At 37.5% G+C, this 22,927-nt stretch overlaps 2 protein-coding genes across 2 annotated transcripts in view; one reads left to right on the top strand and one right to left on the bottom strand.

Moving 5' to 3' along the window:
• The first annotated feature begins 343 nt into the window (after window positions 1-343).
• GATA2 (GATA transcription factor 2) lies at window positions 344-1,584 on the top strand. The gene is made up of 2 exons (XM_089984124.1): window positions 344-681; window positions 792-1,584. Exons 1-2 carry the CDS (start codon window positions 457-459, stop codon window positions 1,356-1,358), a joined length of 792 nt encoding a protein of 263 aa, XP_089840250.1. The 5' UTR covers window positions 344-456; the 3' UTR covers window positions 1,359-1,584.
• Window positions 1,585-14,450: 12,866 nt separating this feature from the next.
• The window catches only part of LOC149819440 (alanine-tRNA ligase), a 36,026-nt gene continuing 27,549 nt past the window's right edge, over window positions 14,451-22,927 (bottom strand). Inside the window, exons 6-10 of the mRNA XM_089986458.1 lie at window positions 15,941-15,993; window positions 15,748-15,812; window positions 15,601-15,659; window positions 14,960-15,050; window positions 14,451-14,840 (exon numbers count right to left, since the gene is read on the bottom strand). Coding sequence (XP_089842584.1) covers window positions 14,961-15,050; window positions 15,601-15,659; window positions 15,748-15,812; window positions 15,941-15,993 — 267 coding nt within the window. The 3' untranslated portion in view covers window positions 14,451-14,840; window position 14,960. The remainder of the gene's footprint in view (window positions 14,841-14,959; window positions 15,051-15,600; window positions 15,660-15,747; window positions 15,813-15,940; window positions 15,994-22,927) is intronic.

Genomic DNA, 22,927 nt, shown 5'->3' with positions numbered 1-22,927 from the left:
TTTTCTTATATATATGTGTGTGGTTTCATATGATAAGGTAAATGTCAAATATCATTTTTTTGAGAAAAAAGGTAAATGTCAAATATTAAAGAATATATATATATAAGTGTGTGTGTGTTTCATGTGATAAGGTAAATGTCACATATGTTTTTCTTTTGAGAGAAAAAGGTAAATGTTAAATATTAATGAATCTATATCTATATATAGGGGGACATTTAAGTGATAATGTGAAAGTGAAATATCAAGTAATCTCTCTCTCTCTTGTTTTTTTGTCCCTCTCTCAACTCTATTTCTACGTATCCATAATTCCTTACTGTCTCTACCTCTCTCACTTTATATTCCTACCTACCATAATTCCGTGCTCTCTCTCTCTCTCTCCATATATTCACACTTACCCCTTCTCATTCAGAGGGAGGGAGCGGAAGGCGGAAAACGGAAAAAGAAGAAGCCGGAAAAATGGAAGCGCCGTCGTACGTATATGGGATTCCGTCGTCAGATTTCTTGCACATCGACGACCTGCTTGACTTCTCCAACGAGGAAATCTTCGGCACCCTTGACATCGACTCCCCACCGACCTCAATGACGCTGCCGGAGCACGCCGGAGTCCGGCAGTCCCCAAACGGAGAGACCCACGGGAATTTCTCGGACTATCACGTCGTTACGGACGAGTTATGCGTTCCGGTATGAAAAAAATTGGATTTTTTCCCCTTTTTTGGGGGTTTTTCATTTTGGGTGTTATATTTTTTGAGCTCGTTGTGGCTTATTTTCTCTTTGGTTTTTGGGATTGGTAGAGCGACGACGTGGCGGAATTGGAGTGGTTATCGAACTTCGTGGAGGACTCGTTCTCGGCCGCCGGCTCTTCGTGCCCTCCTGGCCGGAGCTCCGGCGGAGGGCCGTGTTTCTGGCCGGAGACAGCCGTCCCGGGTCGGGCGAGGAGCAAGCGTTCGCGTGCAGCGGTCTGCGATTGGACGACGCGGATAGTCACGGCGTATTTTCCGGCGACTCACCGGCAAGAGTCCGGCGGGAAGGGCAAGGCCGGTCGAAAGGGTGGGTCGGGTCGGTCGGTTTCCGACGGCGTCACCGGACGGAAATGCACGCATTGCGCCGCGGAGAAGACCCCCCAATGGAGAGCGGGGCCGATGGGGCCCAAAACCCTCTGCAACGCCTGTGGGGTTCGGTACAAATCCGGCCGATTGGTACCGGAATATCGACCGGCGGCGAGCCCGACGTTCGTGGTGAGCCATCACTCGAACTCCCACCGGAAAGTCATGGAACTCCAGCGTCAGAAGGAACTCCGGCAACAGAACCGGGAGTTCTTCGTCCACGAACGGCAGCACCAAGATTTCAAGGTGTTTTAAAATCCTAATTAGGCACCATTAATCACTCTTAATTTGATATTAATATGGTTTGTTTAAATGTTGTTTCCTTCTAATCTTAGGGTGCTTTTCTTTTTTCTTTTTCAGTTAATCAAGGAAAACGGTGTGTTTTGTGTTAATCAGTCTTGCTGATGCAGAGATTTTGTTAGATTCTAATGACGCAAAATTATTGGTTTTAAATTATTAAATGGTGGCTTTTTTGTGGGCACTTGGAATTTTTAAGGGTTTAATTGATGTTTTTCTTTATTTATTTTTATTTGATTATTTTTGAGAATTAATATTGTTTGGTTTTTTTCTCGTGGGTGATGGTGCGTTTGGATGATGGGCCACGTGATGCTATGGTTGGGGGATGATGAGGGGAATATTCTAAACTGGTTGTCACATGGACGTACGGTGGATGAATGATTGAATTGAAGGGTGGATGATGCATGGTGTAAGGAGGGCATTGTTGGGATTTTAAATTTGAGTGAAATATTTGAAGGATAGATTGGAAATACCATAAATTTGATAAGGGTGTTTTGGAAATATATATTTTTTTAATAATCCAAGAAAAAACTTCATAAAAACCTTACATTGATTGGAATAAGGTTGTTAAACTTAAAACTCTTGAGGCATGGGCGTCACCCCTTTGTACAAGCCCAAGTGTGAGCGAGGGGTAAGCTCAGTGACTTTTAATCTGCCAGGACAGTGAGGACAGTGATCATAAGTAGGTCAGTTAGAGTCAAGCTAGGTTTTTCATCTTGGAAGAGTTTTCTCCGTATAAATATATATAGAAAAACGTTTGATGTCTCCGGCCATAGTAGAGTACACCTCGACCATGCGGCAAGGGATGTGGTGTTTTCAGGTACGTTTGGTTGTATTTTTAAAAGTGAAAATACTGTTCAAAAGATATATACTTTCAAAATATCATGAGATTTAAAATATCATGAGACCTCAATCTCACCCAATTGATATTTACTTTTTAAATCTTATTTTTGGGTTAATTGCCAATTTATTTTATAATAGACTTGTTTTTTTGGTCTTGCCAAAAAAGTTTTATGTTTAGTTATTTTTGGGTACTGTCAAATAAAATTCACTTTCTAAAGTATATTAACAAGTGAATCTCATGTGATTGAACCAAACGTACCCTTCATGCATTTAGTTTTGAGGGTTGAGAGTTGATGTCTAGATTTTTAAGAATTCTTTTAGGTGGAGGATGAAAGAGGTGTTTGGTTAATTGGAGGGTTAATTCAATTCAATTTGCTTTTAAAGTTAGAGAAATGGAACTTACTCAACAAATAAAGTGTACAATAGGAGAAAAAAGATACAAATTTATGATTCGATGAATCCAAATTTACTCGTAGCCTGCCTCAGTTGGCCACTAGTAAATACGTTTGTTTCGTGCAACTCAAAAACCTTGATCCATACTTAACCAAGCAAGCAGGTTGAGTACTTGTAGATATAGTATCATGGTTTGCCAGTCCCCTCTCTAAGTGACATATCTGTCTAGTTAGAGAGAAATGAGCTGAGTGACATGCCATTTTTGCAGAATTTTCTGCTAAAAATATTATATAGACTTCACATTATATGCAAAGTCCCTGCATAGCGGCCATGCGGCGACATGCTTGACAGCCAACCATCTTGGATTTCTCAAGATGAGTGTGGTGTCCCTTTTGAGAAATGTTGAGATGGATGGTCATCAGCAGCAGTTCCGCTGCATAAAAAATGACCTCTGTCATACAAGAGGACACCATGCAAGAGTGAATTGTAGTATCCTATTAACATAAATAGCTCAATCATCTCTGTCGACGCAACCTCCTTGCATAAGCCAAAGCCCAACATAAGCCATGTGGGTGAGGGTCCTAGCCCTAGTGTTTTACGCTGTCAGGATGACAACATTGTCAAAAGTCCTCAATGTAGTTTTTCCCAGCAAAAATATAGAAAAATTATCAGTTATCATCACCTTAAATCTGTCTTCATCACCCATGGACTCTAGGTGTAATATCGCATATTTTTAGACTTAGTCATTTTGAATTTTTTTTAAAATTTGGCTAAGTATAAAATAAAAATTGATAGATTCTCGATTTTAGGCCCATGCTTTTCAGTCTAGGCTTGGCCCAGGTCTCAATGTCAAGGCCTAAACGAGCCACTTAAAACGTGAGAAAGAGTTTTATTTTTTAACTTTTAAATTCACGCAAAATTTAGGTTATTTTTAAACAAATTTTAGAGAAAAAAATCAAATTATATATCGTTGGATATGTCTCAAAATTCTGTGCGTAACAGTATTTTACTTTTCCATATTCAAGTTACGGTTGGCCCAATAATAGTTTTTTTCTGAAAAATAACTGCCTCAATTGGCCGAGTCAGGATTTGGATCAAACTGGATCCAATGAATTTGATTCAAATTAATATGGACATGAACTCTATCCAAGATCCATATTAATTTGGATTTGATTCAGCACTAGACCCACTTAGATTTTTGAAGATGAATTTGAATCTTGGATACGAATCCATGCCCAACAAAATTTCAACTTTAAATTCATTAGATACATTTAAATTGAAGTTAATTAGTGTTAAGAAGTCTCCCGGATTGATATAATAACTTTTGAAAGATTTTAGAAAATTATTTATTATTTAATAAATAATAATTAATTAATTAATTATATTTAATTTTAAAATTTTATTTTAGCATTTGTCTAGGAATCTTAGTAGAGTCCTTAAACACGTGTAGAAGAACTTAAGCAGGTTTAAGAGACTTAGAGTCCAAACAAATTAAAATTAAAAAAAAAAATCAACTTAAGAGTCCAAAAAATTTTGAAACTCTAAAGAAATGAAAGAGTCCAACTTGGAGAGAGTTTCCTCTCTCCAACCCATCTAAAAGGAGCTGGAAAAGGAGGGGGTCACCCCCCTCTTTGCCTATATAAATATAAAAAAAGAGGGAGAGAAAGAGAAGAAAAAAGAAAGAGAAAAAAATAGAGAAAAAGAGAGGAAGAGGAGGAAGAAGGGGGCTTCTTCTCCAACCATCCAACATTTGTCATCATTGTCTTTTTATTCTTTTTCGATCTACGATCAAGGTTCAGGTCTTTCTCTTGTTTCGAATGAGAAAAAGGGCATAAATTTGATTTTCATGCAAGATTTTAGTAAATATTCATGAGAAAAAAGTAAATCTAGATATTTACTCTAATATGGGTTTTATGCTTCCTTTTTCAGAATTTATTTTGAAAAAAAAATACATATATTCATGTTAGCATTCGAGAATTTCTAAATCAGGGCAGATTCACTATGTTTACAACATGTGGGAATATGGCCTAGATTTAGTGCATGTGAAATCTTAAAAATGGGATGTAACAATAAGTAGATGTATGTATTCTTGTAATTCGAGTTGTTGGTAGACGCATGCCTAATCTGAAAATCTATAAAAGCATATTTGTTTATTGTGAATCATGCATGACAAAATGGGTATATGTATATTCATGCATACATGGGCAATGAAATCTTGGTTACACATGCAGTTTGATCAAGATGGTGCATATGCATGCATATTTAACTTTTGAACATGGTATTTCATGCATGGAAGAAGTAAATTTTTATGGGTTTTCTGGTTTGGGTGACTCGGCAGGGGCTGACCTGTGTCCTACCCAGCCTAGCCACCTGGCTCGACTGGCGCAGGCTTGGCAGACTCTGCAAGGCCATCCACTCAGCTTGAACAGGTAAGTTTCAAAATATATATATTCTTTGGGGTAGTGGTCTGGTCGACCAGACCTGGCAGTGCTTTGACAAGCTTGCCAAGTCCAATTGAACTCAGTTTAGTTGGTATGGCATGGCCTGCCAAGTCGCAGGGGAGGGGGGGGGGGGGGTCAGGCGAATGGGCTAGGATAGGTAGATGCTTACAAAAAATATATATAATAAGTTTTATTTTTTTTGTAGCCGTTGGGCTCCAGCCGATCCGCAGTCAGTTGGGCCATGGTCTGTTAGCCCTCCAGCCAACTCGGTCAGCTGGGCTGAGGAACTGATCCAGCCTGGGTGGGTTTGGCGGCATGCCAGCCCCAGTCGACTGGGTCGGCTGGGTTGCATGCCTTAAATATATATATATATATATATATATATATATATTGTTTTGTATGCATCACCATTCAGTTTTTACGTGCTTACCCATGCTTAAGTTTTGAATGTGCAAATGTATGTATGTGTCACCCGTTAATGGCTTAAGTGCTTAATATATTATATGTCCTGCCATGGATGTTGACATATGGCCAGAGTGCATATAATTACTTGTTAATCATGCATAATAATTTTACCTATTATAACTTGAATGGAATTAAGATTTATTTATGAATCTTTGGACTAGTAATTGAGTTCAAGTTGGCTTTATGCATGCAAGAGAATGAAATACTCGTATGCTTGCACTTAGTCTATCATGATTAATCCAAGTGTTAATGTACGGTTGTTTTCATGTACATGTGCATACTTGAATTGATATGTTTTTATATATATGTAATTGCATGAATGTTCACATGTTATAATTGAGATGATACGTAAATGAAAGCATGCATTTGGCATGAGTACGTGAACTCATGCATATGAATATTGTTGAATCATGCGCATCTCTATAATAGCATACATGATTGTGCATTGAAAAACATGTGAAATGAATGCATAGTGACATGTGATTCATGATTTTTGCATATGAATGTATCGATGATCAAAATGGATCATCGTAGGTCATGCAAGACTTGAGCATATATTGCTTTTTGTTTGAGATGTTATGCATTGCAAAAATCAAATATGATATTATTGTTTTAATTGCACTATTCTATGTTGCCACGGGTTGTGGTCCCGTAAAGAGCTTCACATGTTGATTTGTGAGCTTGTGTTATTAATTATGCATGTTGAATTGCAAATTAAAGAAGATGAATTAATAACAAGATAAAAGAAATTTAAAAGAACAGTGTAATAGTATGGGCATCTTGGATATTGCAGTTTTAAGAAATTGTGAGGATATTAAAACTCTGTATGCGTTGTTGTGCTCCTGAACCCGATATTGAGGTTATTCTCCTGACCACGGTTTTAGGGAGAATCTGTCACTTTGCCTATGGATAGTGTGTAGACACAACTGTTGTTTTAGTATACCAAGAAAATGACATTTTGGTTGTTGATTTTTATAGTGTGTCGGCATTAGATGTTGATTTCTAATATTCTGATGGATGGTGTTGATTCCCGATATCGGTCTAGGGTTGAGTATATAACCTAGTAATAAAATACAAATTGTGTGTTAAGGTACAACTGGGAACTTAACTTGACTTCAAAAATTTTTACTTGTTTTGAGTATCCGCGGGCAATGGTAATAAAAAAAATAACTTAAATTATGTGCATTTAATATGGATATGGATATGAAAAAAAACTCTAATAAAAGATAATAATTTATTCATACATGTGCACTAAAATTATTTCTATTCATGTTATGCATTAGATCATGCATATTTACTTATTTTCTTATTTGCGATGTATTGTTGATTGTATTATATTTGCTCACTATTGTATGATAAATGTCTTTAATGCTCAATTGATTTTCCCTAATGCTTAATTGATGTACCTGTTGTCTAATAATTGTTTCATCTTGCTTAGTAATTGTTTCTTATTATTTAAATAATTAGTTGAATTATGAATTTGTCATAACTGCATTCCTCTAAAATATTGCATGAATCTTATTTGTATTCTTTTTACTTGTTTGTTTCATTAAAGAAATTCATACATATAATTCTTTGGATTCTAGCATCTCTACTTTTGTGTTTTTACAGTCTCTGAGTCTCAATGAAAGGGTTTGCTTTGAGACGAGCTATGAGGGCTATACGACTACTTAACAAACTTTTTTTGGAATTGTGTGACTCTTCTTTTTAGGTTATTTATATTTTATTTGCTTATATCTCAGACTCTATGCACTTTAATAAATAAAGTTGGTTTGTGTTGAAATATGGGTATAAGATCCCTTGTAATGATGATTGTGTTTTAAACTGTAAAGGTTTCGGGTTTCTGAAAATGTTCACACTTAAAAAAAGCAAAAAAAATGTCACTTTTTCATAGGTATGAGTTCGGGTCGTTACAGTAGGACGTTGCTTTCTATCCAATTTCAATAATCTATGGTCCTATATTTTTTCTTATCTAAATTTAAAACTAAAAAAAAATCATAGAAAATAATCGCATGAGACATTGCTTTGTTCTTATTTCTACAAGATTACCCATCATACTAAATTTCAACGGGATCCTGTTGGTGTAAGGATGTAAATGGGTCGGTTCCAAATCTAACCTAATCAGATCTTGCCTAACCTAATTCTGAGTTATGGGAAAGGTAATACTAAATATGGATCTGATTAGCTAATTGGATATGTGTTCCGTATAGTCGGGTCAGATTATCCACCGGATTAATATTAAGTTCAGGCTTGAAATTGAATTCAGATGTAAAACTGCATACCAGACTTCCACTGGCCTTTCCATGGAATGTATGATTTATTATCCTACCCCAACTTAGGGAAGAAAATTAAATCAACTAAGGACACTTTTGCTGAGATTCTTTATTTTGAAAGGCAAGCTTGAGTTAAGACAGACCTCCACCAGTTATTATTCAACGTACTGCTGGTGTTTGAACCTGCAACTTCCCACCACAAGAAGACGTGCACTGATAACTCCTACCAAGAGGCCCGGTTGGTTAGATGCCTTTGAATCATTCTCTCCATTTTTAATGTAGGAGAACCAAAATTTCACACGCTTCCAAACATGACAAAAAAGAAATAACCAATTTTGAGAGAAAATAAGGCATTGGTTTCATTATTTCTTTGTCTAAAAATTCATATAGAATCCTTGAAAAGACTTTCTTCAATAAATAAAGAGAATTACTCTCCTTAGGATCTGATACTACACCAGGACTCAATACCTTAGTGGATCAACTCTATTACATAAAATGGATTCATAAGTTTTATATAATATCATGATATATAAGTGAACATGGTTTGCCCCAAAAAGGCGCACTCGGCTCATCTGGTAGGGCCGACTTGTGAGCATCACCAAGTTGCCAGGACATCACAAGTTTGAAACCCACAAGAAGTGTCAAAGGCCAGCCAATGTGCGGCCGGGCTAAGGGTTTTTTTACCTTGGCCTAGCCAAAAAAAAAAAAAAAGAAGTAGGCAATATTTACTGTATGATCCAAAATCCACAATAATTGATTGGGCCCTTGATTCTTTTTCTGAGAAAAAGATTCTCTCTCTAAAAGTTCATGCAAACATGTCCTAAACACAAGTGGGATCTGCTGGCATCTTAAGGCTCATAGAATTGGGGAAATGTGTACAATGAGGGCTTTAATCATTTAGATTCCATCACCATTAGACTTATGAGAAAAAAAATCAAAACCCACATTAAGTAGGTTTGGCTTAAATCAAGGAGCCGAATGTGAACTTGGGATATATAAAAGTAACATCAGCTCCAAGTTCAAAGTTGAGTGGCGTACAAGCTATGTTTTGGATGCTTTAGAGCTTGATGATTATCCAAATCACTGTTAATGGAGCCCATACTGCATGACAAAGAATGCCAACTGCACCAAGGTGGGGGTGGGGGAGGGGCTCCGCTTGTTTGGTAGGAGCTGTTACTGCATGTCACCTTATGTCGGGATGTTGCAAGTTCAAATCCCAATGGTATGATGTATAACTGGTGGGTCTGCCTAACCTCAGCTTGCCTATAAAAAAAAGAATGCCAACTGCACATTGCTTACAACAATGCAACCGGCCAAAGATTTACAGTATGATTTCATAGTCATCATATGCATCTGATATGAAATTACCCTAATGTCCCATTTATTTTGAGGTCATTTTTTATGCAGCGGTGCTGCATGCTTAGCATGTAGATTTGTTTCTGTTGACCATCCTAAATAGACACCATCATCTCTAGAAATGCCAAGATGGGTGGCTGTCAAGCAGGTGGCTGCATATAACGTGAAGCCTTTATTTTTAGAGAGAGAGAGATATGCTTTTACCCCAGGTGAAAAAAACCATAGCATTTTTTCCAATGCAATGCATTTCTTGTCGTTTTGAGAAGATTGGAAAGGGGTTAAAAGAAAGGGATGCCTCGTATAAAACCGGACTATCAAAAAGGACAAAACTTGAATTATTGATATTTCAGCAATTTTATTGGTTCAAAATATTTATTTATTTCAGCAATTTACAAAAGCACGCCCAAACTTTGGCTTATTGACAAATCCAACCTAAGCTTTGGAAAAATAAACCTAACTACCTGAACTAAGAAAGAAAATTCCAAATGACCGCCCCGCTAATGTTAGGTGAATAAAGGGGTGTCAAGTGGTAGGGTTTGGTTAGAACCCAAGTAGAACCAGACTTGGACCAGATTTTTGGGTATGGTATCGGGTTCAGACCTATGTGTAATCAGGTCCACTATAAGAAAAATCCTACCCAGACCCAATAAGAACTACATGAACCAAACCCGGTAAAACTATATTTTGTTATCATTTTTACATTGAAAAATTGCAGGTCGTAATCGAAACTTGAGTCGGGTCTGGGTCTGGTATAAAATTTCACAAACTATACCCAAGGCCATATATTAATCGAACCTTCGGATTTGGACCCGGGTCTTCTTATTTATCACCATACCTGAACCCTATAGGGTTTGATTTAGGTAGGGGTTAACCAGCACCCGTTGGCACACGGTGAAGCCTACCTTGGATACAAAAATTACTTTTATGCCCTAAATGGTAAAATGTCCAAAACACCATTCATATCACTTTTTACTGGTCACTCTCACCTTTCCCTTCTTTCTTTGGTTAGGTAGTAGTAGCCAAGGGAAACCAACGATCGAGGGCCTTGAAAAGAGACCGGATCAGATCAGACTGCTCTGACGGCCGCTGGAAGCCATTGATCTCAAGATGAACAGGATCCAAAACCTGTACGAATGAGATGCCTATCACTTGGATGGGCCCCACTTTATTTTGGATGGACGGCATTGGAATGGTTTAAAAATGAACGCTTCAAAGTGGTGTTCATTGTTTTGATGGATGCGTTCATTTTTAAGATAAACCACATCTAAGGTGCCTCTGATGCGATCCTCTCTCCTTTGAAACAGATGATCTTCCTACCATAATGTGACAAGCATAGTGACAAACCTTGCGAGATTTATGAAAATCTCATGAGAAATTACCCGAAAGTTAAAACCGATAATTTCTTGTGAGTTTTCATCAAAAACATAAATATCACATCCTAAACGCAATATTTATGTTTTTATCTGCTATTTATTATGAAAAAATCGTATAGATTTTATTTTAAAATATTTTTTATTAACATTTATTTATGAAAAAATAAATTATTTATATTTTTTATTTACTTTTTATTGCTGAGATTTTGCCAAAAATGCAAATTTCAAAAAAAAATAATAATTTCTGGCAAATTTTTGGCTGCCGATATTTTGCCGTTTTTAACTTTTGTCACTACGGTGACAAGGGTCTGGCAGGTTCAGAAGATTCTTGACATAACTGGCTAAAAATAACATTATCCTATTTGGATGTGAGATGCACCTAAAAATCGAGAACTTTGTCAGATTTGTTGGTAAGATATGCCGTAAGATGAAAATAATTAAGACGTAAGGCCCTGTTTGGAAACTGCCAGTCAGTGGCAGCTAAGGATAGAACTGTGAAGTTGGGAATTTACCACTTTCACTTGTGCAGCTAAAAAACTGAAACTATAACTGGAAGCATTGGGAAGGTCGTTGGAGCAGAAGGATTGGACGTGGATCAGGGTGGGGGAAAGCGTAAGTCCATTCCCGCCTCTATCCCCGCCCAGGTTTTGATTTTAACCTCCATCCCCGGTCCAAACGGGGCGAGGTGGGGTGGTGCCCCATTTTCCTCAGGTCCACTGCCATCCCTAGTAGTCACTGGTGTGGGAACTGGTGTAGAAATTGGTAATTACCACCTCATCTAGGTGGGAAGTGAAACGTGCAACTGGAGTCGGCACTTCCCCTCCAATTCCCTTATTTTCTACAACTGCATCCATACTAAACTACTTTGGCGCTGGGTATTCCCCACTTCCCATTCTGGCTACCTCCAACGGCTAGTTTCCAAACAGGAACTAAAGGAAGTTTACAAGCCTATCAGATCAGGGGTAAAAAGATATTTTCCATTGGTAAACAACTAAATCGTGCTTATCTTAATGGAGGTGCTCTCAAGAGCCTATTAGATGTAATTTTGGAAATGCTAAGCATGGACAAAAATCTGGGTGTGCTCTTGTAAATTGGTCTTTATATTTCTTTTTCAACCGTTTTACACCAACCATGTTCACAATAACATGGCATCAACAAGCTTATAGTTGGCATACCTATCTACCATTAATAGTTGGTGTTCATCCTTACCATTAATAAAAACCCACTTTCATTATTAATTCTTCTTCACATACTTGGAAAAGGAGTGAGAGGAGCCCTACAACCACTATGCATATTAAAGCACTTATCACACAATTTTCTCAAACAATGTCGACCATAAAGAGTGAAGTTTAAGACTATTCACTGGTAAGAGCATGCATGGCTCCATTATTGAAACCCATTTGCATTTGAGGAAGCAAAGGAAGATCAGAACCAAGACAGAGACTTGTTACTGTTTTCACAAGGCACGCACAGAATTTGCAAATTCTTAGATATAACTTTTTGTGTTTTAAGATTGGTATGCCAGGACCACCACGGGGTCGCCGGATCAAACCCCACTGGCACACGGGGTGGGTGGGTCCGTAGCTTTCAGAGGTGGGCCACGTAAGGCAGGGTGGTCGTGGGGCCCCACCCGGGGTTTTCCCTCGCTTCAGCAAGGGTTCCTCGTCATAAAAAAAAAAACAGATTGGTATAACAGGAGCATAGCAGACCATCCGCACGAAACAAGAAACCCAAAAATCATTTCTTGTGTTGCCTTATTTTACGCAATACAAAAAGCACCACAATGCCATTGAAAAGTGCTACTGGAGTGCTGTGCGATCGTAGAATGCCATTGCGGTTGAAGGGAAAGTTTTATAGGACGACTATTAGACCCGCTTTACTATATGGTACGGAATGTTGGGCTGCCAAGAGACATCATATTCAAAAAATGAGTGTAGCTGAGATGCGGATGCTTAGATGGATGTGTGGAAATACAATAAAAGATAAGATTCGGAACGAAGAGATACGTAAGAAGGTAGGTGTTGCACCCATTGAAAATAAGATGCGAGAGAATCGTTTACGGTGGTTTGGACATATTCGGCGAAGGCCTAATGATGCTCCAGTTAGAAGGTTGGAGAAATGGGAAAATATATTAGTTAAAAGAGGTCGGGGTAGGCCTAGGAAGACTTGGATGGAGATGATAGGAAAGGATATGAATGCTTTGAACCTCACCGAGGACATGGCGTTGGATAGAAATGATTGGAGGAAAAGGATTCATGTGGAAGACCCAAAATGAATTTCTTTTTTGGTTCATATCGCTGACCCCAATTGTTTTGGGATGAAGGCGTAGTTGTTGTTGTTGTTTGTACAAAAAGCACCACAATTTGAGCTCTTATTCAGATGAAGTTGATTAGCAAAAAACAAATAAATGTGAAGAAACAGGTTATGAAGAAAGAGTTGGTTAGTCAGCCAAGAGATGTTACCTGAGTGATCCCGGCACCTTACACTCCAAGCATTAGGGGTATCCACAGGTCGAGTATGACCCAATACCAATCTGTACCAGATCCAGTAGGGTCAGGGTTTGGTAGAAAAGGAAGGGTCCAATTATCTATTCGGATCAAACCCATGTGGTGCAGATAGCACGCAGATCCAGGTATAGTTCATGAAATTTCACACCCCGGGTTTGGGTTTGACATCGGTTCCCATTAAGGTTGCAATCTTATAAAAATATTAAAAAAATTTATTTTATTGGGTACAGACTGGGTTTTTTTTTTTGTAGACCTAGATATACATCATTTGCTAATACACGACCTATCAATGTTTGCAGAAAATTTCTTTACGTTATCCCCTTTCAAAGACTCAGAAATGTCTCAGGTAGTTCCACAATCTGTTCGAACCTAGTACCAGCACTTTTTTCTGAGTCTGGATCCACCCAATTCTGACATAAGCCTGCCCCATTGATACCCCATATATATATATATATATATATATATATATATATATATATATATATATATATATATAGGATAATCCAAGGGGAAAAACACACATCATCAACCACACATTGACTGGCCTCTGGTTGGTAAAACCCTTGAGCCCCCCCCCTTATAAAACGAACTTTGAAACTTCAGAACAGACTCAAAACCACCCTGACAACCCCTAGTGGCCAACTCAATCAGCCAGCCAAGTACCCATTTGCAGTAAGCTGGTTAGTCAAAAAGTAGAACAGGTAGTAAATTGATAGTGCCTCAGAAATGAGCGTGCAAATTGCACCTTTGAATAAGAGTACCTAATGTGCCTTTCTACCTTTAGAGTAAAATTATCACATAATTTACACGCATCTGCATGAATTTAGCAGGGTAACAACAGCAAGCTATGCGAGATTTTGCAGAAACAAAACAGCAATCCCATTTTTCATTCCATTCATGTTTAAACATGCTAAAAGAATTACTTTGTTTAATTAAGATAAATACCCACATTAAAACGTGATGAATTATTTTTTGTACCCAAGAGCCCTTTTTTTATGACGAGGATCGCTCGCCGAAAACTGGGTCACTTGATGGGTCCGCCCCTATGCATCGTCAACCCTGGGTGCGGTCATAGAAACCCAAGCCAGCCCTTGCAGAGAGCACCAGTTAAAGGCAACTGCACACCCGGTGGGAGTCAACCTGGAACAAAGGGGTCAGCACCTTCTCCCCAGGCTCGCTGCCACTTGGGCAACCCTGGCAGGATTGTACCCAATAGCCTTATAACAAAATTTTTCACCTACAGCTATAGGACCATGCACTCAATGACAGACCAATACCAGCTGTTGGTACAAACCCATAATGGAACAGGTTATTTTAATGGTAAAAATGTACTTTTTCAAAGAACCATCCAAATAAATGATTTTCTCACTCCACATGTAAAGATTTAAAAAAAGACTAATTTTATCTTTATAACATGAATATATTAGAATGTTATGTAGATTGATTAATGTACAATCTGCATAGCTCAAAATTCCTCAATCTCTAATCCCCAAAGAAGCGACTTATTTCAGTTATCCAAGTGTTGGCATTTTATGTGCCCCATGAAGTAATATTTGGTTTCTCTAAAATGATATAAGGTAGACTCAACCGTCCCTAGAAAATATATCCATGGTTTCCTGCTTTTTTCTAAATTCCGACACACAGGAATGTTCACCTTGGTCAATCCCGGTTTCAGTAACAGCAACTCTCGTTATTCCACATATAAAGTAGTCCCCAATAAGGCCTTCCAACTAGTTCAGCTGATTAGCTCAACTCATTACTCCTATTCGCATCTGTAAAGCCTCTCATGCTGTCAAAAGATTTTAATGTCATTCAACATATGAATACATAATGACATGCCCAATAAAAGAGACGAGCTGAAATTAAATACAGTAAAGATAGAGACCAAATAAAAATAAAAGAGAAAACCTCAAATGGAAATTCCATAATTTGAAATTTTAGCAACTGCTTTCCCCAAAGCACTTCTTTCATGCCTTGCTTCAGAGGCAATAGAAGAAACCTGCAATCCAAGACACCAAAAAAATCTTATCATTACTATCAATCAGAATCCATCCAATTGGTAGAAAGGATTCAACCGAAATGTGAATACAATGATGACATTGGAAATGAACTTTGTTCTATTTTAGCATGACAAACTTGGATTAGGCCAATGGCTGCTTTCCAAGATAAGGCAGTTTTCAGTTACAAACTAAAAACCACGAATGAAATATAATACTCCATATACTAGACTAATATCATGAGTAATCAGTGCCTACGTTCTTCATAGAGGCAAGGTGCTAAACAAAGAGGTCAGTGAGAATATATTTTAGCCAGATATATATATATATATATATATATATATATATATATATATATATATATATATATATATATATATATATATATATGCGAAAGACATATTGCCACCACAGACTAGGCTTTTCCATATAACAATGTTTGCGTACAAATTGCAACTTTGAGCAAGTCTTGGAATGCCTACGTGTGTTACTACAAAAAATGAAAAAACATTAAGATGATGTAATGCTTACAAAAACTAGCATAAAACTTACTTGTGAACGGAACCGAGATGCCTCTACTCGAGGAAGCTCTACAAGTATATCTTTTAGGCCTATTACATCAGCCAAGAACTCCAATGAGGACATACAATATTTATGAAATATATCAAAATGTTCAGAGGATTTAAATCCTTCAGGTACCTCTCACTTGTCTCTCAATCTTATCCACAGAACGAATAACTCCCTGAATTTGATGTCCTGCTTGTCTGAAAAAGGAAAAAAAAAACACACATACACACCACAATCTATAACTTGATCGATTATATCAGGCCCACTAGTTCTAGCGAAAGAAAGAATTGAATCTTAAAACTGAGAAGGAACTTGCAAAACAAACCTAAGCTTTGTTTGACCTCGTTTCATTTCCTCCTCAGCTAATCTAGCCCTTTCCTGCCAAAATAGACAAAATATTGCAAAGTATGATGCCCTGTGCTACTTGACACATGATATTTCATTATATCGAAATCCAATGAACTAAACAATCTTCATTCAATCAACTGGCCCGACATGATATTTCATGAATTTAGAATTCACAAGAGCCATATACTACAACAGCAAGCAAAACAACAAAAGATGAAGTCACAACCATGATCACACAATCCTCCACATGTTGAAAATAAAGGGTCAGAATCTGGAAGAAGCCAAACATACAAATAGGCTTGCATGTAATTTACTTGGAAATAATGCTCAATTGTACTCTTACAGGCAGTAAAAATTCTTTTATAAATGCTAGATGTTCCATGTTATCATCCATTATCCACTTACACAACTCAACTTAATCTTTACATATTCCATAAATGTGACTGCACAAGATTCTGATGCGCAGTATTTAGTAACACCTTAAGGAACTAAAGGTTGAGAGCTCCAAATGTCATGCACTCCAAGATCATAGGCCAGATTGTGCAAGATCTAATACTAAGGAGTTAGTGAATTTTCAGAAGATTTTGGGAAACCTGACAAGAACAGCAGGTGACAATCTTTGAAGAACTGTTGGTTTTGAGAAGAGAAGGAATAAACCTCTTGATTGAACCACAACCTAAAAAGTGTGCTTAATGTGCTTTGTATGGCAGTGGGTTCATCCAAACATTGGTGACTTCAAAACAGCAAGTTCCTTTGGTGCTGGTTGGATCTGGCCAAAACATTAATGACCGGGCCTCTACGCATCCCTCCATGGTTGGCGGAACTTTAGCAACCATGATTGGTTAATGGAGCCCCGTCTTTCCATTCAGGGGTACCCAGGAGCAATGAGGACGCCGGTGAGACAACCACCGCCAGCGACAGGCAAGAAAAATACCCAATCAGCGGTCAGGGATGCTCTAGTGACCGGTGTGGGGTTTTCCCAACCCATTGCGGCACAAGGCCAAGCCGAGCTTCTTCCGACCGGCTTGGGGTCGCCACTGGTGGGATCCCAACCGATGCTTGTCTGTCGGCTGTCCGCCACCCCCACTGCATATCGGAATCATCAGTGGAGGGAGCACAGGCGGCAAGGGCCTTCCCCACCAGGTTCCCTAACTCGGGTGGCAGACCACCTGATGCCACCACAAGCCAAATTGGTCTCGTGAACTAATTTGGTCCTGTTGTTGCTGCCACCGGCCCGACCCAAAATCAAACCGGCTTAGAGACCATACCGACCAGTTCCTGGTCTTTTCAAACTGGTTCCTTGATCCAAAACGAATCCCCACTAATTTTGAACCTGGATCCAAATCCTTACCTAAATTCAGCTGAGTTTGGTCCAAATACCCTTTCGGATCAAATCCAAAACCAATTAAACCAAACCCAGTTCATCACCTTTGGCATTTTTATTGATCCAAACCGAATATGAACATCCCAAACCCAACCCATATTCTTAGTGTATCATATCCATTTGACCCGGAGCCTACTCTAATCCATTTGGATCCAGTTGATTCTAATTGAAACCAAGAGCATCTTATGTTGGATCTTCCTAGTTTAACCCATGTCTCATAAGAAAATCCATTTGTTTACATGCTACACCAACTACCAGAAGATCATATCATTATTCTGCACTTGCTTCGACACTTTATAGATCAGATCTCACCAGTGCTAGCAGATCTACATCTTTCAAAAGGTTCAATAGTTCATTGTTTCCCATGGCTGGAGTGTAACTAGAAAAAACGCAAGTGAGATCCAGACTTGAGGGCAAGTTTTCTCCAACTCAGGGAGAATGATGCAATAGTGAAGCAAAGCAAACCGGGTCTAGTAAGATTCAATTGGATCCATTTTTATAGTTTGGATGTTGCTTTTTGTTTTGGCCCTTTTGGGTCTTGTAACGGGTATTGAATCTATGTAACAGATCCGAACCTGAATTTGGTAAATTATTAGATTAGGTTGCTTTCTTAATTTGGTAATTTATTAGACTAGGTTGTGTTCTTAATTTAGGTTTATCGAAATAGGAAACCAAGGCCTATCAAGATCCTCATTGTAGAAGCTTGTGAAAACGACAGCTAAGAAGTTCATCTACCATGGCAGACTCTTGCCTAGTGGACTAGGCAATTCTCAAGGGGGAAGGGATGATGTGGATCCAATTTTTCAAGTCCCAGATCCAAATTCAATTTTCCAAGTGTTAGAACATGTGGGGCCCACCTATGGGACGTCCCCTCTTAATTTTGGAGCTCAAGGCTTAGTGGGACACACCCCCTGGGCGCTCCGTCTATTTGTAGAAGACAAGGAAGGGCGTGTAGGGTGCTTTAAGAGCTCTCTAAAGAAGGAATTGTGGGAATCCAAGGAGTGGACCAATTTTGGAGAAGTAGCTTGGTCAAAGTAGAGCTTGACCAAGAACAGCTCAAACCAAATTCTCCTCACCTATAAATAGGAGGAAGATCTATAGGGTTAGGCAGGGTTTTTGAGAGTTGAGAAATTGATATTTAATTTTCAGTTTTAGGTTTCAAGTTAATTTTAAGTTATTTCCAATTATTTCTTGCATTTTCTCATTATTTCCTGCTTTTCTTAGATAGATTCATAGTTGCATAGATTTTCCTGCAAATCCTATTCCGCGTTTACATCAATAAATAAATGGCCCAGACCGGAGGCTCATGTGAATTGGCTTATATCATCTCATTGAACTGCCAGAGAGGATTAGGCAGGAAGAGACGATTATCCCTGTGTTTGGTTTTATCATTAGGTCTCGTATTTGTACATCGAGTTAGTACATCAGTAACATCATTAGTGGGATACAAATTCTTTTTTCCTCACTTATGAATCTGAAATATGCAGTTGATGTTCTAGTATTCAGGAGGGAACTCAATTCCGTTGGCCCCAAGGACTGTTTCATTTTCTTTAACATAGCCTTAACAAAGAAAAATCATTCTAAAAAATAAATAAGCACATAAATATTTGATAGAAAAGGAAAATTCAAGTTAATCCAGTTTTACATGATCCAACACTAGGAAAGCAGTTGCTGACATCGGCAATTGCCAGAAGGAGGTTTTGTCATTCAAATGCAATGGCCTGTCACTTCATTTGGCACAGAACGGAAGTTGTACTGGCAATGTATAAGTAACAAGTTCAGTAAACCACAAAAATCTTGAATCGTTATCACCCATCTGCAGCACAAGTCGGTAGCCTCATGCTCTTGGACTCCTCTCCTTCCCAGTTGACAGTTTAAAAAGACCAGACCTCAAAGTCATGCTACATGCTATAGAACTGTATCAGCAGAAGGGGTAAATTTGGTGAACTGGATGTGATAGTTTTACCTAGCCATTTGGTGTTTTAGGGATTATGGGATCAAAACCTTAATGGTCAGAAGGTTCTTGCTCTCTGAGAATGAATAATGGTTTGATGGGCTACAATCGATTCAGCTAAATGCAAGATTTTGGATCTATATTAGTCTTTGAGGATTTAACCTACTGAGACATGTCATGTCAAAGTAGTAGGTGACAGCATGAAAAGAGAAATGGCTGAAGTGGTAACGCTGCTAAGATATGTATATGTATGTACATATTTATGTATATATATGTATATTTATACATATATATATATATATATATTTATAATATATATATATATTATACCCAAGTCAACTATTGGTTGACTTGGGGATGGCTGACTTGCGGATGCTGGTCCAACTAGAAATCTAGCCGTTGGACTAGGTCCAACAGCTAGTCAATCTAGCCGTTGGACCACGATTGGAATGGTTCCCCTATCTCTCCTTTTAATTCCTCTCTTCTCCCTCTTATTCTCTATATAAAGGGTGGGTGGGTACCTTTGTATTTTTGAGAGAGTGATGGTTAGTTCTAGATATTTTTTAGCGTTCTTAAGTGCATTTTGTAGTGAGGTTTTTATGTATTTTATTGTTCATTATGAATGAAATTATTTATTCACAAAACTTGTATTAGTTTGTATCTTGTTAGCATTTAAATGTATTTCGATTTGGCATTTGGATTACGATTTGGAATGTCTTGGGTTCCAAGTCATTTTGTGACATGGTATACAAGCAAGGTAACTTGGTCTTGGTATCTTGTTCGTGTTTGTGCTTCGAAAGAAAGATTTGAATTTATTAATGGCTTGGACTTGAGACTCTCGAATTCCGGTATGTATTTTCTTTGGATTCTCTACTTTAAATATTTAATGGTATATATTAAAAAAAATGTGTTTGAAATATAGTAGATATTTATTAATATGTTAAAAATGAATATGTTTTCAAGTTAATTAAAATTAGAACTTGTGAAAAACTATTGACTTTTGATATATGTTTTTGTATAAGCATGTTTACATGGAATATATGTTTTGATTATGAATATGTATACTTGTTTTGAAAAATGTCGTCATGAAAATTATATTTTACAAGAGTTTGTGGTTTTCTTTAAAATCTTAAATACTATGCTTATATGTTTTTTCATATTGTTTGCAAAATACTAATTTTTTGTTGTATATATTTTGTTTTATCGTAATGATCATTGGTGCCCTTAAGTATGTGTCAAAGCATGATTATTAGGTATATTATGTAAATTTAATGTTAAAAATGTATTCCTTAAGAAATTTAAATTATTGTATAATGTATATCTTGAGAAATCATAATTTTAATTATTTGGTAATACCATGAATATTTTGTATGATCTCATATCGACATGCTCATGTCCCATATTTTTATGTGGCTTCAATGATTGACTTTAAGATATTGCTCTCATTGTGCTAAATTAATTCTTTGAAAAACATCTTTGATTGATTATACTTGATAATGATCTTAGATATTTTTATATATGACTTTTATTCATTTATCTTTATCATTTGTATTACAAATGACTCTTGCATTGGATGCTTTGTTCACATGTACTTGAATGCATTTTGTATGTCATAATATTAACTTGTTTTCTCCTTACAAATTGTATTTTGCCCATGGTTGCCAGTTGAGGAAGCGGGAGCGGGAAGCGAGGCACTTTCAAAATTTTAGGAAGCGGGGAAGCGTGGGACCACTTAGGAGCGATTCGGGAAGTGTCTCGGAAGCGATCTAGGAAGCGTCTCGAAAGCGACATAGGAAGTGTCTCGAAAGCGAGGGGGAAGCGAAAAAAATAAAAATAAAAAATAAAAAATACAAAAAAATTGAAAAAACAGGGGAAGCGTGGGGGAAGCGAAGGGGAAGCGAGGGGGAAGCGTGGGGGAAGTGAGGGGGAAGCGCGCTTCCCATTAAAGGGAAACGCGTCCCCCATTAAAGGGAAGCGCGCTTCCCAAAAAAGGGGGACGCTTCCCCCCATGCTTCGGAAGCGCGACGTTCCGCGCTTCCGAAGCGCGCTTCCCCTTTTAGCTAGGCGCTTCCGGTAACCCTTATTTTGCCACTTAGTAGGTTCTAATACTTGTGCCTCCTAAAAGGTTTATATTTGATGCATTGTGAGTGATATTTAGTAATGTAGTATTAAAATTCATATCTTTTGTATAGCCTATGTGGCTATAAGTTATTAGATTATCTTATTGCTTTGAGTATTCATGATTAGTGATAATTATGTATGTTTTTAGGTTTATAAATAGTTCCTCGAGAATCTCCATATGTGTTATTTCCTTAATGTTACATGCCATTGTTGTCTCATAATACACTTATGATTTAAATCTAAAAGGCTTCTTTTTTAGATCATAGATATTGTTTTTGTCTTCTTTTTAAGAGTTATTGGATCCTTTGTATGTGATGTGCCTTAGTGCACTAATTCCTTGATTGGTGGATTTATGAATTCATTTTTGAATAATTGCTTATATTAAGCATGATTCTTGTTTGCTTATTAAAGATTGTAAAAGTTGTCATGGGACATTGTTGGGCATATGATTGCACTACATTCATTCTAAGATTTCATCTTCTTTATTAGATTTTTTATTTGAAACTTTGTCTTTTTAAATCGGTTCCTTTTATAAACTCGCCTATTTAGAAAATGATTTTTGTGAGTATTTATTGCCTTCTTATAGCATTTATTGTATTCATCACAAAATTTTATATGATTCATCATTTCTCTTGGCCTTATTAATTTTTATTCGAAGATGTTGGGGTGAGTTGTGTGCACCTCGTTTTATGTCAGTTTAGATTGTTAACTTATGGTTTGGCTTCTGATAGTTGTTTAATCTCTGGATCTGAGTGTGTTGTATCACTCGTTTATGTTAAAATATACATATTCTTATATGTATATATATATATACATATAAGAATATGTGTATATACTTTACTGTAAACCGAAATACCCATCGGGGGTATTTCGGTCCTTTTACTCCATGGGCGTCAGCCCACTTTATTTTATTTTTTACATTATATTTTTGCACTTTATTTTGTTTTTATTTTGACCTTTTTCTTTTTTCTTTTTTTTCACTTTTTGTGATAGGGACAACACCATATAATTGTTGGAGCTGCCCCAACAACAACAACAACAACTACGCCTTCATCCCAAAACAATTGGGGTCGGCGATATGAACCAACAAAGAAAATCATTTTGGGTCTTCCACATGAATCCTTCTCCTCCAATCATTTCTATCCAATGCCATGTCCTCGGTGAGGTTCAAAGCATTCATATCCTTTCCTATCATTTCCCTCTAAGTCTTCCTAGGCCTACCCCGACCTCTTTTAACTAATATATTTTCCCATTTCTCCATCCTTCTAACTAGAGCATTATTAGGCCTTCGCCGAATATGTCCAAATCACCGTAAACGATTCTCTCTCATCTTATTTTCAATGGGTGCAACGCCTACCTTCTTACGTATCTCCTCGTTCCGAATCTTATCTTTTATTGTATTTCCACACATCCATCTAAGCATACGCATCTCAGCTATACTCATTTTTTGAATATGATGTCTCTTGGCAGCCCAACATTCCGTACCATATAGTAAAGCGTGAAAA

Source organism: Nuphar pumila, chromosome 13, assembly GCF_984573655.1.
Source record: "Nuphar pumila chromosome 13, dmNupPumi1.hap1.1, whole genome shotgun sequence".
NCBI classification, from domain to species: Eukaryota; Viridiplantae; Streptophyta; class Magnoliopsida; order Nymphaeales; family Nymphaeaceae; genus Nuphar; species Nuphar pumila.
The sequence above is the reverse complement of the archived record's forward strand: the minus strand, read 5'-3'. Positions and strand labels throughout refer to the sequence as shown.

What these genes read in the sequence shown, in the direction of transcription:
- GATA2 (XM_089984124.1), top strand. Translation starts at nt 457, where the DNA reads ATGGAAGCGCCGTCGTACGTATATGGGATTCCGTCGTCAGATTTCTTG. An exon ending in CGGACGAGTTATGCGTTCCG is followed by an intron (nt 682 to 791) that starts GTATGAAAAAAA and finishes TGGGATTGGTAG; the next exon opens with AGCGACGACGTGGCGGAATT.